This window comes from Phascolarctos cinereus, unplaced genomic scaffold (genome assembly GCF_003287225.1).
Source record: "Phascolarctos cinereus isolate Bilbo 61053 unplaced genomic scaffold, phaCin_HiC Scaffold_726;HRSCAF=1367, whole genome shotgun sequence".
Lineage (NCBI taxonomy): Eukaryota > Metazoa > Chordata > Mammalia > Diprotodontia > Phascolarctidae > Phascolarctos > Phascolarctos cinereus.
In genome coordinates, this window is record NW_027556098.1 from 299,869,090 (window position 1) to 299,889,087 (window position 19,998).

The window sequence follows — 19,998 nt, forward strand, 5'->3', positions numbered from 1 at the left end:
TAAGAAACTGGGAGGTCAGTTTGAGGAACATCAACATCTACATGTTTTAGTCCCTTAACAAGTAGGGTAATACAGAGGAGTTAGGGCAAAGAGGAGGAATGTTAGCCAGGTACATTCTTTTTCAAAGGAGGGAGAGTGACCTGGTAGTAAGAAGGTAATTGCCACTAGAATCTGGATTGGATGATCCTCAAAACAGAAAGTCTGCACTCGGCCAATTCCCCTTTTAGAACTAGTGTGCTAGGGGGCTTAAGAGAATGTACAACAAGCACTGGAAAGGATGGCAGGGATGCAATGTCTTGTTTTTGTTTTTTTTGGCAAGAGGTGAAGGGGCAACCCAGGTCTTCATAAGTGCCAGAAGATGGAAGGAACAGGAGAAATTCAAGATAAAGAGAAGTCAGTTATATATAACTGTTCTTCAGACACGGGATTCTTGAAGATACAATAGAAGGGGCAGGCAGAGTAAGAATAATCTAATGGGATCTTAGGAAAAGTATTTTTATTGCTTTGCCTTATTTTTCCAATGCTAGCTGTAGCCTTTACTTATATCCTTAATAGTGTGTGCATGATATCTTTCTCCTTTCATAAGCCTTAGTTCTATTCATCTCTCTTCTGTATGTCTTCGCTACTTGACTTTAACATGGAAGATTTACACTAGAAGTTGCTAAAACTAAGTTCCTAGGACAAATTATTTAGTTGATTTTGATGAACCAATTTATACACTTGTCTATGAGCTAAATTTTCCCAATATGATCAATACATACTTAAATTCTATATGCTTAATATATTTACGTACCTTTTCTCAAATAAAGATCTGCGAACATATGAATATTTGGATAGAATATGCACTTTTGCATATAAGAAGCATAAGTACAAGCATATAAGAAGTATAAGTATAAGAAGTATGAAGTACAAGAGAGGAGTCACTAATATAGTATAGTGGAAGGAGTACTTTGGTTTGAATCTAAGTTCTGTTACTTACTAGTGACTATGGACAAGAAACTTCACCTCTCTGGGCCTCAGATTCCTCATCTATAAGATAAGGGAGTTGGAGATGATCTCGAGTTTCCTTCTGGTATTAAATATATGATCCTATGTTTCTACATAGTAGAGGCTCTTGGATCTATAACAAATGTGTCATCTGATATCTTGGGCAATTTTAGTGTTACCTATTCAACAGACATTAATAAGATGGTATAAAAAGCTGGTCTGGGAATACATCCAATCAGCACAAAAGAGATACCTTTTGAAACACACATCAGTTAGACTGGCCATACATGGAAAAAAATCGGTAGCAAAAAGCCCAAGCAGCTGTCCTATGTTGCTCTGAAGTACAGCCACAACAAATGTGAGAACCACAGGGGAAAAAATCATGGAGGAACCATTTTGAAGAAACTTTCTACAGGAATGAGACAGAGACAAAGCTGTAAGTCAAAGGACAGCCTTTACAAGAAGACAGCATGGAAAGAATATCTGGTGTCCTACTGGTCTTTTTAGATACATAAGCAGCTATCTTGAACAAAACTTTGTATAGAAGCCGTATCATTGTAAGGTAGTAACTCCAGTTTCTCCAAGACTATGCTTGTAGAGTACAAGGCTTGATAGGTTTTATCATTTTAAAAAAGCTTTAAGTATGGTTCCAACTATACCCTATTTTCTAAAGACCAGCCAGCTAAGAATGATAAAGTAAGACTCATCATCAGTAGGCTGCTGACTTAGTGAATTTTTTGGCCATAGCAATCATGAAACAAAAAAGAACACAAAATAGTCCACAGCTCTGTTTAACTTTCTTCTACTTCTAAAATAAAGGTGAAAGAGGAATGAGTAAAAAGGGGGTAGAGGGTACTAAAAAAACCCAGTTTTTAAACTATATATAAGTATTAACTTAGCTGTTGGTACTCTAAATGAAATTCTTGTCCAGTAACCAAGAAGTGGACATATTCATTGAGGAAGTCATTCACATGATTCACATGAATCTTGACAAGATATGTGCTCACTGTGTACTGCAGTATTCAAAGAAAGTTATCTGCAAATAACAACTATGAAAATAATTGCAGCTCATGAACTCAACATTGGCTGCAGTAGATAAGAATGTATAGATATTTTATGAAGAGATAAACAAAACTTTTAAATTAAATCAACATATACTTTGATAGACAAAGCAGCATGAGGTAACAGATAAAGAACTGGCCTCAGTGTAAGGAAGACTAGATTTAAAGTCCTGCTTCCGAAACATGTTGGCTATGAGACTCTGGGCAAGTCACCTAAAACCTTTCATCGCCCCTTGAAACTCTCTAAAACTATACATCGCAGGGCAGGTGCCAATCTTCATTGGGAGAGGAAATTCCATATAGTAATCAAGTCAATGTCCAAAGAAATATAGATCTAGAGGGGTCAGGAGTAAGACTGGAGAGGCCAAAGGCTTGCAGATGACAAGCTTCCATTTGAAACAAAAATTCTTTTTAAACCAATATTCTTCCTGTGGTATAATTGAACACCATAGTCTCTAAAGAATGAAACTGAAGATTACCAAAAGTCAAAGGGGCAGTATATATGGTAGGCATGAGCAAGTCGTGACACATTACACATAAGAAATTATGTAGGAGAAATCATAAAGAATGTCACCAGAGAAATTTATTGTTGGAAAAAAAGACTAGTGCTGGCCGCATAGGAAAAATAAGGTGTAACCAATGGACAGCTTGCATACTGTCACTGGTATATTCATAATGTCAACATACATATCCCTAAGCAGGTTGGGTAGTATCCCATGGTAGTTTTTTGGGAACTCATAGAAAAGAATAGAACAGGATGGTCAGGCACGGAGATTGTAATGGCTATCATTTGGGTGATTACCCATATTGATGAGATTACAGAGCTACTGGAGAATTAGACTAACAAGAAACTAAATTACTTCCAAAAACTTACATGGCTGACTAAAGAAATTTTAAGTTAAACTTATCTTTTAATATAAGTGTTTTAGTGTTGAATGAACTCCAAAAGATCAAATGACTCACCAGCAAGCAGGCTGGAATAAAACCTTCATCTGTACAGTGTTCTGCATATTCCTTTAAATTGAACTTTCTAAAATGAAAGTTTGGCAGGTTGAGATGAGGTTTTCTTGTTGTAAATAGCCTAAATAAGGGGGAAAAAAACACACAACAAAACAGATTAGTTACCATGTTCAAATTACACTTTGTCAAAGTCAGAATGAAAAAAAGTAAGCATTTTAATACGTTCGGATTAACTTTATTTTCATTAAATATAATACATAGAAATTACAAATAAAATTGTAAAATCTACGAAAAAATCCCAGCTTACAGAGAAAATTGTCGATAAAGTCCAGAAACTAGTAGCTTCTTTGTGAAATATAGATATAAGCATTATGAAGTTTTCCTTTCGAAATTTAATATAAACTTATTTAATTCAAATGAGTACTCTTTGCATACAGTAAATTACAATAAGCTAGAGGATATACAAAGTATGTCCAAGACACAGTCTTTATCATAATGGAACCTCAACGTCTAAAAGAATACATACACAAAAACTGTAACATAAATAAAACATGAAAAGTGCTTTCTTTGTCTGTTCTTGAAGGAAGAAAGCTATTCTTATGAAGTATATATAAGAATCTCTTCTAATATATGTATAATTTATAACAAAGAATTAGAACAGCAACATTTCTCTACTCAACCCCAATTCAACAAGCATTTTTAAAATTTGAGTTTCACTGCTGATTTTTACATCAACATTATTTTGAAATAACTACAACCCACTCCCAGAAAATCCTCTTTTGAAACAAAGAAGTAAAACTTAAGGAAAACAAACCAACACATTGATTATGTGTAACACAGGCATACTTCTGTACCTATAGTCCCTCATTTGTTAACATTTTCTTACAAATTTGTTTACATTTTCATTAATGTGTTTTAAATCCACATTAAGAAATACTTGTTTCATTTACATAAATACAAGTGAAATTTGTACTGATAGAGGGAAGTTTCCTACACTTATGAAATTAGTCAAGTTAAATCAAGTCTACAAGTATTTATGTGTAACCCTTACTAAGTGCTAAGGATGCAAAAAATTTTTAAAAAGTTATAAAAAGTAAAAAAAGGCTTGGCTCTCAAGAAGGTCAAGGTCTAACTGGGAAGACAACAACTACACACGTGCTCTGTGTATATGTGAACCGTTTTGTATGTGCACATGCAATGTATGTGTATGTATACATGTATTTATGTATGTATATTTCCATAAATGACATAGCAACATGCACAACTCTCACATAAACACTAAATGTATGTAGGGACAGAGAACACCACCTATTTCAGAAAAATTAAGACAGAAAGGATTCATACAAGTCCACAAATGAATAAGAAAAAGACCTAAGGCACATGTAGGAGGCCACAAATATATACTGAAAACACAAATTCCTTACTACAGTTTCTCTTAAAAGGATCTGAACTTGGGTTGAAAAAAAAAGGGCAACATTTCAGCATTCCATTGAATGCTTTCTCATATGATTCTATTCATTCCCCCACCTCTATACTAGTAGTGTCTGCCAACTGTCTGGATAGACAACCCTTTTCCTGTTGGACCTACACTGTCTGATAACTCTTAAATTATTTCTCCTAGATCTATTTTCCAGGTCAGTTGTTTTTCTGATAAGATATTTCACCTTTTCTTCAATTTTTTTCCCTCCATTCTTTTGACTTTGTTTTCTTCTTTCCTTTTTTTTTTGGAGGAAATCGAATTGACATGGCCAGGGTCATACAGCTAATGTCTGAGAACAGATTTGAACTCAGGTCCTCTTGACTCCAGAGCTGGTGATCTATCCACTGCATCCCCCTAGCTGCCCCTGTTTTATTGTTTCTTGATGTCTCATGTAGCTATTAGCTTCTACTTGCCCAAATCTAATTTCTAAGGAATTATCTTTTTCAGTGAGCTTTTCTACCTCTTTTTCCATTTAGTCATTTCCACTTTTTAAGGAGTTATTTTCATCAATGAAGTTGTATGCCTCTTTTTCTATTAGGCCAATTTTGGTTTTTTAGGTGTTATTTTCATAAGCCTGTTTTACCAAGTAGTTAATTGTCTTTTCATAATTTTCTTGCAATGCTCACATTGCTCTTCCCATTTTTTCTCCACTACTTTTATTTGTTTTGAAAATCATTTCTTAGCTCTTCTCGGAATTATTTTTGGTGAGGTGATCGGGGTTAAGTGACTTGCCCAGGGTCACACAGATAGTGTTAAGTGTCTGAGGCTGGATTTGAACTCAGGTTCTCCTGACTCCAGGGCTGGTGCTCTATCCACTGCGCCACCTAGCTGCCCCAAGCTTACATTGAATATGGGGGGTAAGAGAGAGTGAGAAGTCCAGGAGGACTTTTGGGTTGTGAGCCTGAGGGACTGTGTGGAAGGGGCTGCCCCTCTCTTGTTGCTGTTCCTTCCTTTTGAAGAGGACCAGTGACCTCACGGGGTGACACCTTAACTTGTTCATAAGTTGGATTTAAGTGAAACAGAACTGCACAAAATCATCAGCCTCACTCTCTCTTCCAGGAGTATAATGAAAGTCCAGTGGCAAGACAAATGTCAAGATGACCGATAATGGCCAAGGATGCAGTGGATTACCTTGGCATCTTTGATGTCTAACCAAACTCTAAATGCTCCACAGCATCTGCTTCAGCTGCCTTTATGGCCTCTGGAACAAACTGTTCTTATTCACCCATTCTGCTGGGGAAGTCTTCACAGGCTTGGAGTAGACATCCCTCTAGCTTACCAATGGGTTTGAGGCCTGTTGGTCACCCTCAACCTGATTTAGCCCATCTGCTGAGATGGTTTTATCTGGGTGTGGCCACTGAGCATGGTACAGCCTCTTGGAGCCACAGGTGAAAACTGGATGAGAGCAGAACACCAAAGGTGGATGAAAAGCCCTGAAAAGGGTGGGGCAAGCTCTCACACAAGAGGTGCTAGACCTCTCTGAACACCCCTTACACCCCAGGTATCTCTCTATAGTAATAAGTAAGATAGGTGAGGGAGGGTTTATGGGTATGTATGTTGGAGGGAAGATAATGGTTCAGTTTTGGAAATGCTGAATTTAAGATATCTACCAGACATAAACTTCAGGCTGTTTGAAAGGCAATTGGAGATGCAAGACTGGAGGTCAGTAGAGAGTACGGGACAGGGTAAGGCATTTTGAGAACCATCAGCTTAGAGATGATAATTAAATGCACGGGAGTTGATGAGACCACCAAGTGAAGTAATATAGAAGGAGAGAAGAGGGCTTGAGAAAGAACCTCAGGAAGACCTATGGTTAGAGGGCATGATTTAGAGGAGGATCCAGCAAAAGACACAGAAGAAGCAGTCAGGTAGGAGGAGAACCAGGAGACAGAGAGAAAAATCTAGAGAGAAGAAAGCACAAAGGAAGAGAGTGATTCATGCTGTCAAAGCCGCAGTGAGGTCAAAAAGGAGGACAGAGAAAAGAAGGCCATTGGATTTAGCAACTAAGAGATCATTAGTAACTTATGCCTTATTGTTATGGGTTAATAAGACAGTAAGTGGAGAACAAGTGGAGGCAACAACTGTACACAGCATTTTTGAGGAGTTTGTCTATAAAGGGCAGAAGACATATAGGATGACAATATCGGGGATGGCAGAGTCAAGTGAAGGTTTTTTCAAGGTAGAGAAGAAATGGGCATGTTTGTAAGCAGTAGAAAATGAGCCAGCAGAGAGGGAGGGATTGAAAATAAGTGAAAGAATAGAGATGACAGAAGGAGCAATCTTTTAGAGGAGATGGGACGGAATGGGATCACATGAACAAGTACTGGTGTTAATCTTGGTAAGGCTACTTCATCACGAGAGACAAGGGTGGAGAAGAGAGTGGCAGAAGGCACTAGAGTGATAGGATATGAGGAAAAGGGAATTTAAGGTGATTTTTTTTCCCCCTGTAAAATAAGAGGCAGGGTTCTCAGTTGATAAATGGGCAGGGAAGCCATGGGAAATTAGAGGGATGAAAAGGTCCTGTTGAGCCTGTGACAGCCCAACATCCTCAGGCTACAATCATATGAGCTCATTCTGAAAGTCTCCTTTTCCACCCTCAGTATTTCCTCACAGCATTGTCCTTGCTCAGAAGTCACTTTCTTCTCTTTCCAACCTGAAATTAGGAGTTATTCATTTCAACTTTACACTTCCTCTGCCTTCTAATACCTTACTTCCTTGTCCTAGTTCAACTCATTTCTTATTAAGCTTATCCTTGGATTGCTCTGACCATACATCTCCTCAGCTCCTAGTCACCAGCAGCTGCAGGAAATTAAGTAACTATGCTGGCTGGTTAAATTAAGAATTCATATTATCCAATCTCAACCAAGGCTTTGCAAGGCAGTCCTTATATTTCTCCTTAATTAATTCCCCATCTCCTTCTTCACAGAAGCCATTCCAAACTTTCTCTTCCTTCATCCAGTACTCCATCAGTGCAACTCCCCACACTCCCCCTTTATCAGTGAAAGACCTAGCCTCTTACTTACTGATAAAATTGAAATCATTCAACCTAAACACCTGCTTCTCCATTTTTCTTCATCTCAAAACCCTAGACAACTATCTCCCACTCCCCTCCCTTCCCTTGTTCTCCAACAAAAGACAAATCCCCTACATATTTACTTCATCCTGTACCCTCCCTTCTTCTCCAGCAAATCCCATCTTCATTCATCCTTACTTTCTTTAATCTTCAGCCTCTCCCAATCAACCAATTTCTTCTCTCCAGCTTTTAAAACAAGCTCAACTCTCCCCCATCCTAACAAAACAAACAAAAAACCAACAACAAAAAACCCCAAAAACTTTATTATTCTTCATCATTCCCTCAAGCTAACATCTTAGATCTCTCCTCCCTTTCTCAGCCAAACAATTTGAAAAAGTTGCTGTATTTAACTGCTTCCCACCTGTTCTCATCTCAATCACTCCGCAATCCTTTGTAATTTGGCTTGCAACTTCAACACTCAACAACTCTCTCCAAAGTTACTGATGCCCTCTAATTGCTTAATCTGATAGTCATCTCTCAGTCCTCAAAAGGACTTTCTTGACTGCTTATTGGTTATATTTAACATTGTTAACTACCCTTTCCTCCAGGATATTCTGACCTCTGATTTAACATGGCATTATTTTCTCTTGGTTTTCCTCCTACTTGCCTGGTTGCTCGTTCTCAGTCTCCTTTACTGGCTCACCATTAATATCTAATCTGCAAGGTTCTATTCTGGACCCTCTTCTCCTCTTCCCTTTCCCTCCCTCTCTTTATATAACCATATCAAAATCCCAAGACCTCACTGATTTTCCTATCATTTCTATGTAGATGACTTGCAGGTCTATATATCCAGCTCCAGTATCCCATCAGAGCTTCGGTCCCATATTACACATCACCTATTTGACATTTCAAACCAGATGGCCGAGGGACATCTCAAAATCAACATGTCTAAAACTCAAGTCATTAGGAAAGTTTCCCAATTTCTGTGGAAAGCACCACCAACAACCTTTCAATTTCTGAAGTGTAATCTTAACATTGTCTTTAACTCCTCATTCACTCTTCCTCACCCAATATACCCAAAATCTTGGGTACTGGGTAGCCAAATCTTGCTATTTCTACCTTTACAACAGCACTCCAATCTCATCCCTTCTCTCCATTCACACAGGCACCACCTTATTCAAGCCATCACCATTTCTTGTTGCCTAACTGTTCTCCCTGCTTCAGGTCTTTCTCCACTCCTACATACACTACTGCCAAACTAATTTTCCTTAAGCATATCTGACTGTGTGACTCCTTAACCAACTCTAGTGGCTTTTCAGAGTCTCTAGGATCAAATACTAACCTAATTGTTTGGCTTTTAAAGCCCTATACAACCTGTCCCCAACCTGTCTCTCCAGCCTCAGTGAAAATTACTATCCCTCCCACACTTTGCAATTAAGTCAAACAGACCCCTTCCTCACAAATGGTCTCATCTCCCTGCCTTTATACTAGCCATGTGGCTCAAGCACCATTTTCTGCATGAAGCATTTCTTCCCAACAGCTGGTATGCTCCCTCCCAAACTACTTTGGATATATTTTTAATTATTCATTTTATATCTGTGCGCTTACACATTTTCTTTCTTTCTCCCCCCTCTCCTCATACATACATTTGTATGCATGTATGTATGTATGTATATATGTATGTATGTATGTATGTATGTGTGTAAATGTGTGTGTGCATGCATACACACACAGCATATCCCATTAAAATGTAATCTCATTGAGAGTGGAGACTGTTAAGGATTGTTTCATTCTTTGTACTTGCATCCCCTGTGCCAGGGTACAGTGCTTGGTACATAGTAAGCCAAAATAATTATTGATATTTTCTCATTTTTATTCTTTTGTTCCTAGTTGACAAAGTTGTGGTTGATTATGCAGTGGAAATTTTAATGGTGAGTGAACACAGACTGCAATAAATTCCCAAAGAAGAAATGCACAGAAGGAGAAGCATAAAAAATATTATTGGAGAAATGTGTGGTTAAAAGAGAATATAGGCCATTCACTAGGCAAGAGGAACAGATAATTGATGGACAGCCTGTATGCTCCATTAGTACCCATACAATGTCAAGAAATCTGGCTAGAAGTGGTGGTGCATGTCTGCTACTGAGGAAGCTGAGGCTAGGAGGCTGCTTAAATTCATGAGTTCTGAGCCACAGTGTGCTAAGATGATCAGTTGTCCTCACTAAGTACAACACCAACATGCTTCCTTACAGGGAACCAGGATGTCTATGGAGAGATGAACTGGCCAAGGTTGGAAACAGAGCAGCTCAAAGCTCTTTTGCTGATCTGTAGTGAGACTGGGCCTATGAGTAGCTGCTGCACTCCCAGACCTCCTCTCCCCCAGGAAGATTTTGAAGGCTCCCAATATATTCACAAAATCATAGGACTTTAGAGTTTGAAGGGACCTCAGCAGCCACAATTTTAGTCTGTACCTGAAAAAGAATCACTACTACAACACCTTCAACAAATAGTCGTCCTGTCTGTTTGAAGATGTTCAATGAGGGGGAACCCATTACCTTCAGAGTACCTACCTAAGATAACTATAATTGTTAATAAGTTTTCCCACCTGATATCAAGTCTAAATGTCCCTCTTTGCAATTTCTGCCACCGTTCCTAGTTCTGGATTCAAAGAGAACATGTCTAATACCTACCTCTTCCACACGACTAGCTTTCAAATACTTGAAGACAACATGTTCTAAATCCCTCATCTCCTAACTTACCTAAACTGATCTTTATATGGCAGGGCCTCAAGCCCCTTCATTATCCTGGTCATCATCCTTTGGATACTCTCCAGTTTAGCAGTGTCCCTTCTAATGTTTGGCACCCATAACCAAACACATTGCTCTAGATGTGGTAAGACTAGGGCAAAGTATTCCTGAAACTATGCATCTCAATGCTGACCCAAGATCACATTAACTTTTTTTGGTGCCATTATCACACCATAGATACATACTGAGCTTGCAGTTCACTAAAATTCCCAGCTCTTTTTCAGGCCAAATTTGGTCTAATCATGCCCCCTTCATCTTGCATTTGTGAAAATAAGTTTTTGAGCCCAAGTGAAGAGTTTATTTACATCTACCCTAGTCAATTTTCATCTCATTAGATTTGGCTAAGCTTATCAAGATTTTTGGGTCTTGATTCTGTTATCCAATGAGTTAGCTATGCTCTCAGCTTTGTATTATCTGAAAATTTGATAAGCATGCTATCAATGCTTTCAATCCAAGTAACTGATTAAAATTGTACAATTGTTAAATGAACAGTGAAGAACAAAGGACTTCTTCCAAGAAGACATCAAATTGATAAACACTACTCTGAGTATGGCCATTCCACCAGTTCTCAATCATTCAACTCTATCACTGTCCACTTTGTATCTCTCCAGTTTTTTTCACAGGAGCAGGATGAATAAGGAAGCAGTAAGAAAGCACCTAACAGCCCTACTTGAATTTGTCACTTGGTCCAGCTAAACTATTTCTTACAATACTAAAAGGAGTAGATATGATACCTGAGCCATTGTCAGGGATCTCTGAAAGATTATGGAGAAAAGGAAATGGAGCACAGGAATGGAGCACAAATACTGTCACAATGTTCAAAAAAGGATGTCTTCAAACCATAGACCAGTGAGCTTCAGTTTGGCAAAATTCAAGGAAGGATCATTACAGAGATGGCTAGTGAACATCTAGAAAAAGAAAAAAAGTATCATTAACAGCCACCCTGAATAGATCCCCTGTGGAGGATTTATGGGTTGAAGACAAGTACACAAGATGAAAAGGTGTGAACAAGTCATGATTTGTATGGTTGGCGAGAATATCTCCATAAAATCATAGATCCAAGATAATATCTAAGAATGGATTACTTCAATTGGATAATAAGATCATTTTCTCCTAGAACAGCTTTTTTTTTTTTAAAGGCAATTAGGGTTAAGTGACTTGCCCAGAGTCACACAGGTAGTAAGTGTCAAGTGGTCTGAGGACGCATTTGAACTCAGGTCCTCCTGACTGCATAGCCAGTGCTCTTTCCACTTCGAGCTGCCCTGATCATTTTCTCCTAAACTAGAATCACTGAATATGAACTTGTAGACAAAACTAGCTATACTTCAGAATCTTTATATAAGATGACAGTGTTCACAGGTAAAGTACATCATTACATATTTTGGCAGTACAGGGCTCTGTCTGACCTACAAATCGGCACAAACATAACTTTAAAAGCTTTGGATGGCATTTACCTTTATCACTACATATGCGGTTTGCATGTCAATCTTAAACTTTGACAAGATCAGTCAGTCAATAAGCATTCATTAAGTGCCCACTATGTGCCAGGTACTGTGTTAAGCTCTGGGGATACAAAGAAAGATAAAGCTAGTCTCTGCTTTCCAGCAGTTCACAATCTTATGGGGAGATAATATGCAAATAACTATGTACAAACAATCTATATAAACGGCAAACGACATAACCAACAAAGAACAGGCACTAGAGCTAAGGAGGTGGGATTTTAGCTGGGTCTCGAGGGAAGCCAAGAGGCAGAGAGAAGGAAGAGAATTACAGGTACGAGGGGCAGCCAGTGAAAATGCCAGGAAAAGACTGCACCTTATCAACAGCCCCATACGACATTAGTTTAAAAACAAGTTTAAAAATATGTCGTCTCTGTCACAGGCCCAAATTCTGAAAATATATGCGGCTCGAAGTCTTAGCAACACAACCGTGGATACATTTTTAAAGAATGTAAAAACACAAACCAAAAAACCAAAGATGAAGCCACCAATACTGGAATGGCCCACCCCACCACTGCAACACAAGCTGGACAATGGAAGGAATTGAGTCATCCGAATGGAGGACCATCCCACCAGGGATAGGATCCCCGATCTGCCTTTTCTTCTTGCCGGAAAACTGAAAGAGTAACTGTGGTGGCTCTGAAACGTGGAGCAGCGACCAAGGGACCATCGGCCCGAGCCAGCCAAACCTCCCGAAGGACCTCCTAAATCCCGCGGCTCCAAAGGAAGATGTTTAGACCCGGCAGGCGGGCCTCTGCGGGCGCTTCCCCCCGGGGGGTCCTCGCTTGTCCTCGCCCCGCTCTTAGGCCGCCCGGCCCCGGCTCCGTCGCGGATAACTGAGGGCAGGGAGGGAAGGGCCATCTCCTCCCCCCACGTCAGGGTCCTCCCCGAGGCCGAGCCCTAATTCTCCCGCCTCGCCTCCCGTCAGGGTGAGCGCCTGTCTCCTCGCGCACCTGCGGGAGGGGAGCCGCGCTACGCGACCCAGGGGGCCTCGGGCTCCCTTGGGCCCCAGGGCGGAGGAGAAGCCGGCTGCCGGTTGGGCTCTGAAGGCAGGGAGGCAGAGTCACCCCCGCCCTACGGGTTGAAGGGTAAGCCAGGGATCCGCAGACCAGCTCGGCCTGCCCCGAGGCTCCACTCACCCAACACTAGACGGGCGACGTCGGACGGTAACAGCATGATCAGTCCTCTGCAAGGACCCTGAGACCCCGGGCACGTCTCAGAAACCTTCCGCGTAGAAACACCGAGACCGCATCTCTCGGTCCCAGCAGCGGCGTCAGCTGCGGCACCGAACCCCGAGGCAAGTCGTCCCACCCTCTGGTTCCACCGCAGCCAATCGCTCCTAAGGAAAAAGAAAGGCGCGGAAACGCGCCCCGCCCCAACGCTGAGCGAAAGGAACATCATTTCCGCTAGGGGAATAGGAAGGCGGGGCGGGAAATGGAGGTTAGGCGGTCATACGCCTGCGCAGTGCATCTTAATGAAGGGCTTGAGGCAGGATGGTCCTTCTATTGAACCGTCGCGCCCTATTAGCGAACCGCTGCCTAAGCGAGTGGGGCGGGGAAAGGAGGGGATTAGTGCTACGCCTGCGTAGGGAGAGCCACGGAGCCTGAGATCTCCCTGGATTCTCCCGCCATGGAGGGAGACTGCGCACTGGTGGTTGGTTGAACCCGGAAGTGAGAGCGGTCGCGTGAGGGTGAAACTTGTGAGCGGTGTGCCCGTGGGGAGAAGAGGCTGCAAGGAGGGCGGACCCAGGCGGCCTTCCCTCTGGAGGCTGCCGTCTTCGGAGCCCTGCGGTAGGGGGCGAGGGAGAGCGCGTCCCACTTCCTTGGGGTTTGGGGGATTCTGCTTCGGGATTCGGGGGGTCTCGGCTCTCCCTTTCTCTTGACCGCTCACGGCCACCCCCCCCAGCTGGCGTCAGTGACCGGGGACACCTCACTTCCCCTGGCCTGGACCCCGGGCGGAGCCGGGGGGAGTGCTTTAAATCCCCCAGGGAGGGAGGCCGTGTCACCCCTTCCCCTCCCCACCCCCTTCCCGCAACCCAGAAGGCGAGCGCAGGCGTTCAGCCACGCTTCTGTTCTCCCCCTTCTCCCCGGCTCTTCTCTCTCTTGACTTTGGTGCCATTTTTTGACCTTCCTTTTTCTTACCTGCCTGTCCCATTCAGCACAGAGCTCCTTTCTTGGAATCATGGAAATCTTGTTCCTGGATCTACCTGGCTGAAGCAGGTTGCCCCCAACATGCGACCCGTTATCTAGGATGCTGTCTTCCTCTTCTTGTAGTGGTTAAGGGGTCTGCGTGACCCCATGAATTTGTGGGAGGTTAGGGAGGAATACTCTAAACAATCCACTTACCTCTAACGCAGTTTCCGAAATACGAAGTATTACAGTGAGTTACGTAATTGCCAATCATAATTAAGAGTACAGCTGCAAAGGATCCTTGGATGAAAACATGGAAACCTAGAGAGGTTAAGTGATTTGTCCATGGCTAGACAGTTAGTTAGACAGTGGCCAGATTGGGATTAATAATAACGCAAACATTTATATAGCACTTGTGTACCAGGCGCCGTGCTAAATGCTTTACAATTATTATCTTATTTGATCCTCATAACAATCCTGAGAGGTGTTATCATTAACCCCATTTTACAGTTGAGAAAGCTGAGGCCAACTGGTTAATTGACTTGCCCAGGATAACAGAGCTGGATTTGAACTCAGATCTTCCTAACTACAGGCCCAGTACTCAATCCAGTATACCACCAAGGTGCTGAGATTATAAACCAGGTTTGTGTGCCCATTGTAGTATGTCGGGATACCCATGCCCAAGACCACCCCTCTCTTTTCACTCCTCTTTTTTTTTACTATTAGGTGACATCCTCTTTTCCAGAGCTAAGGCCCAGCAAGCAACTTGTGCCCTGAACTTGGTGTAACAATACTTTGCACTCACTCTCTAGATGAACTTGGCTGCAGCAAAATCCCAGAATTGTTTTACACCAGCAACAGGTGGTATCTGAGCTTGGACAAGCACCTGTAGTACCAGTGTTCTGATCATGAAATCCTGCTATGAATCAAACTTGTCCCCTTGTGGCTGTTACCCCACCATTGTTAGGACTACAGCTCAGTGCATAGCTGTTGGTATAAGTGTTGACATTTGTACAGATGAAATCGGGTTTCCTACTTGAGGGGGACGGAGGGGAGCCCTGGCACATGTGTCTAGTTTCCTCTTCCAACAGAATAAAGAAAACTTTTTGCTTATAACCAGTGTTAGTGCTTTGATTTTTATTTTATTTTATTTTATTGTTAGAGTTAACTGGTTTTGATAACCTGTGTAAACTCTGGGTTTGGTTTGGTTTGGTTTTTTTAGTTTTGCTTTTTTTTGGAGTTAACAGCAGTTGCAGAGCGTCTGTGTCTCATTGTTCATTTGGTCAGGGTTGACAAGTGTTAATTTTTTTATACCAAGATACCTAGATCTTATATTTGCATGTTATTCTGGTGCATTGTTAGCCTTCTGGAATTTTAAGCCAAATTTTTAGGAAGTTCATCTCTACTTTTCAGTGAATAAATGAAAATATATTCATTAAGCTCCTTATGAGCCAAACAGTATGCTAATCCCTGGGAACTGAAATGCAAAAGGAAGACACCCCTTGTCTTCCTGGAGCTTATGTTCTAATGAGGGAATCACCACATATAGGGAAGTGGCAGCCAGGAAAGAATCAAGTCAAAGGGGAATAGAGTTTTAGGGCAATTGATTTTGTGCTCTTTGCAGAAGTAGTAATGTAGTTATGTTAGGATTACTTTTCCTAGAAGTGGAGGTAGAGCCGGTTTCAGGGGTGGGGTGGGGCAGGCAAGGGGATGTGTCTAGGGGTGGGAGATAGTAGTGAGGGGGAATATTCTGTGCAATCACGTGGGCAAAAAGGTATCTTGGTGGGGTGGCTGGGGTCTGCTTGAAGTAATGACCTGTCTTTAATAAGATCCCAGGGCAGAAGCCAGGAGTTCCTTGTGATTGGCTTACTATCAGATCAGGTCTGCTTCTCCTTGGACTTTGGGCTTACTCAATATGAATCACAAATAACGTTTAGATTTCCTAAGCTTTTTCCAAGACCTTTTGACCTAGATAAACCGAAGCTCAGAAATAACATAACTATTTAGTGTGATAGGTCCAGGATTTTAATTCATATCTTCAGATTTCAGTTTTTTGTTATAAAAGGAAATAGATAAAAAGCATGGGAAGAGTTATCCTGAAAAATAACAGGTAGGACTTTATGGACATCTTAAAATATTGGAAGAGCTGCTATGTGTAAGAGATTAAATTTATTTTTAATAATAACTAACATTTATGTAGTCCTATAAGGAAAGCACTTTGTAGACCTTCCCTGTGAGGCAGGTAGTGCAAGTATTATCCTCATGTTATAAATGAGAAAACATGGTATTGAGGAGGTGTACTTTGTATTTGGTTCATTCAGTCAACACTTATTAATCTCCTATGTGCCAGGCACTGGGCTAGACTGTGCTGAGAATGCAAACACACAATTGAAACAAACTCTGCCTTCAAAGAGCTTATATTCTGTGGGAGAGACTACATATACATATCTACATATGGGTAAATGCAAAATGCTTCCAAAATAAATACAAGATAATAGGTTGGGGAAGGGGAATCAGGAAAGGCTTCATGTGGAAATTGGTCTCTTAAGGGATTTTTGAGTGAAATAGGGGATTCTGAAGTAGAGATGTTAGAAGGAGAAGGCATGGAGTTCAGTCAGGGCAAAGAGATGAGGAGTAATGTGTACCAAGGCCAAAAAGATATATTGAAGTCGGGTTATGAAGGGCTTTAAAAGCCAAACAAAGGTGTTTATATTTGATCCATAAAGGGATTATGGAGTCACTGATGTTGAGTAGGGGAGTAACTTAGACCTGTGCTTTAGGAACAACGTTTGGCAGATCTTATGGCAGAAGAATTGCAGTGGGGAGACCGGTTAGGAGGCTATTGAAATAGTTGAGGCAAGAGATGATGGGGGCCTGAAGGAGTGTAGTGACTGTGTGAATAGAGCGATGTAGATTGGTAATTTTCCACACAACCTGAATCCAAGGTGGTTGCAAAGGGAAAAACTAAACTGAATAGGTGGAAAGTTACATGGAAAGAGATTCCTTGGTCTGATATTAGGAAGAATTCCTCAGCATTTTTTGGGAGGGGAGCATATATAAACTGAGGCTTTTTATTCTAAAATTCTTTGATTCTGTGTTAGAAGACTTTATGGAAAAGATGAGTCTTGAGGTAGATCCCCAAAGATGACAAGATTTGGATGGGTAAAGGGGGACTCTGTGTATGTGTGTGTGTGTATGTGTGTGTGTGTGTGTATACATACACAAGCATTTTGCATAGTTTTATAACTAAATAAAATTTTCAGGAAAAGAACTCTCCAGAACTTCATATGTTTTGGTTCCTTTTTTTTAATAAGGTTTTTCCCTCTGTTGTAGAAAATTACCTTCTGTGTTCCTTTCTGTCGTCATGTAAAATGGAGGTGATAATGTCTGTTTCATATACCTCATAATGTTGATACAATTAGATGCTGCATGAAAACATTTTCAAGACCTTAATGCTGCATGATGCCAGCTCTCTGTCTCTTTCTCTCTCTCTGTCTCACTCCCTTCTTCCCTATTTCCCCCCTTCCCCACCCCCTCCCTCTCCCCTTCCTTCCATTATCATAGTCATATTATTGTAAGTGGAAACCACTTATTTTGCAAAAGTATTGTTTTAGTCTACTGTTGCTCAGGGGAAAGATGAAGAAACTGGACTGGGTTCAAATCCCACTTAGGCTCCTTTGTATTTGCAGAATAACAGTTACAAGGGACCCTTTTACTGAAGAATTCCTCCACATCAACTGCCACAATGGTAATCTAGCCTCTTGCTTGGAGAACTCATGTGTGGAGATGAAACCATTCCCTCCTTAGCCAATTTTATTTCTTGATAGCAGTTACTGTTACGAAGATTTTCCTTATATTGAGTTGATATCTGCATATTTGGGGCCAAGCATGTGTAATTATGCATTTACGTGACAATCCTTCAAATATTGATGCACAGCCATCTTGTTATGCCGCTGCTCCCCCCCCCACCCCATCCAGGCTTTGTGTGCTTGCTTTCAGCAGTTGGAGATTATTCTTAATCCCCAGAGGAGGCAAATAATGGAAGTAATCCAGACCTTAGATTTGGCACTTAATAAATGCTTATTGATTAATTTTTAATTAATCTAAGTCATTGTTAAAAATATTAATTATTAGAGGGCAAAGGATTATGCTATTTTAGTAGTCATGCTCTTTCAACTTTATATTTAACCATTAATGATTGCTCTTTGGGTCAAATGATTTAGTTTATTATCATCTCAACTCTCATTTAACCCACCTCTCTCCATTTTGTTCACAAGGAAGCATGAGAGACACAGTAATCATTTAATTTTCCAGAGATGCAGTGCTCACTGTATCAGGCATGGACCTACATGCTGGAGATAAGCAGACTTAAATGAAACAGTTCTTGCCCTTACAGAGTAAGAAAGTGAAATTACATGTGATGTGGTTTGTGAGGTTCAGGAGTTGATTCATCCAGAAAGAATTCAAGAGGCAGATATTCTCCTAGTCAAGAGGGCTTTTTGATGCAAAAAGCAGTGGGCTAGTCCTTAAGAAGAACAGGGACTTGCTTTTATATACAAGTCTTAGGCACTCAGCCAGGGTATGCCCCTGTGTGGGCAGTTAACCACAGGGAAAGATGTCAGGAAAGGGAAGCAGATGTGCTGGGTACATCCAAAACAGTTCAAGGGTGTGGTCACAAAAAGAGGGATTTAGCTTGCAACATTCTAGGATATGGTCACAAACCATAAGGGTTGGTCATGTACACAGGATATTGGCTAAAATAAGGTTTTCTTATTAACAGATAGATCCCCCTATTGGGCAGATTTAGATTTAGGCAAGGCTCTCATTGTTGCTGGGCAGAAGTGAGCTCCATCAGCGTGGATTATTCCTCACCCTATTCCTCATATCTACTAAATCTTTTCTTCACTCTCAGTCTGCCCTTCAATCTGTTAACCCTCTCTGTGTATTCTAGGCAGTTATTCCTTCTTTGACTTTACTTTTCTCTCCAACCTCAACCCAATTATTAGCCATTTCAACTCTAGACTGTCCTGTCTCCTTGTCCTATCTCCACTATTTCTTGCCAAAGCTCAGTCCTAGATTACTTCCACTAGCATGATTCCATGGTAATAGGAAAGTAGAAATTTTTTAGAAGCAACTGAAGAGTAGGCTTCTAGTCATACCATTTTATGCTTAATTTATGTTTTGATTTATAGCATTGCCTTGTTTTTTCCTTACAGAACTCTGTTGTGTGAATCGATAACTTGAACATGAGCCTTGATTTACATGATTTACTACTTTGCTGTCGTCAACTTGAAAATGACAGAGCTACAGAACGAAGGGTAGTGAATGACATCAATTTAAACAGTGTTCTTATCTCAAAACAAAGATGTAGATTAATAATAACTCATTTAAATATATTTTCAGAAAGAAGTTGAGAAATTCAAGCGTTTGATCCGAGATCCTGAAACAATTAAACATTTGGATCGGAACTCTGATTCTAGACAAGGAAAATATTTGAACTGGGATGCCGTTTTTAGGTATTTTGTTGAATTAATTTTGTTCCTTCATTTTCCAACCATCATTTATATAATTTATTGTGTTACTGTTAATCTTCCTTTCATGCCTCAGATTTTATATTACCATTTTTTAAAGAGCCTAACACGTTGTTTTACACAAAATAATTTCTTGATAAATTTTAATTGGTTCAAAACATTAAAAATATTTTTATATGAAGAATTTAAGAAGATTAAAAAGTGGGTTCACATTTTCCTTTTGTCAAATGCTGAATAAAGTTGTTTAAAATATTTTAAACATTATCTTACAAATAGGTTACAAAAATGCATTTAATTGAGTTGTTGGATTGGATACGGATCTTAGGACTTTATGATTTCGTATTACGGGATGAAAATAAGACTGGTTAGCTCTTAAGATTTTATAAAAGTGTATAAAGTCACCAATAAGTAATTTTCCCAAACGTGATTAGTTCTGTAATAAGTTGAAATGAGGCAATTAGGAAGAAAATGAAAATAATGTCATAACAATTCAGTTAAAAAATTACTTAAGCCAGCATAAGAAGGAAATTG

The 19,998-nt window shown here is 40.5% G+C and overlaps 2 protein-coding genes across 2 annotated transcripts in view; one reads left to right on the forward strand and one right to left on the reverse strand.

Moving 5' to 3' along the window:
* Nucleotides 1–13,140, reverse strand: part of NPAT (nuclear protein, coactivator of histone transcription) — a 45,193-nt gene extending 32,053 nt beyond the window's left edge. Inside the window, 3 exon segments of the mRNA XM_020996103.1 lie at nt 3,012–3,070; nt 3,073–3,129; nt 12,947–13,140. Coding sequence (XP_020851762.1) covers nt 3,012–3,070; nt 3,073–3,129; nt 12,947–12,983 — 153 coding nt within the window. The 5' untranslated portion in view covers nt 12,984–13,140.
* A 114-nt stretch (nt 13,141–13,254) lies between these two features.
* The window catches only part of ATM (ATM serine/threonine kinase), a 121,770-nt gene continuing 115,026 nt past the window's right edge, over nt 13,255–19,998 (forward strand). The window contains 3 exon segments of the mRNA XM_020996097.2: nt 13,255–13,597; nt 19,153–19,254; nt 19,340–19,452. Coding sequence (XP_020851756.2) covers nt 19,183–19,254; nt 19,340–19,452 — 185 coding nt within the window. The 5' untranslated portion in view covers nt 13,255–13,597; nt 19,153–19,182.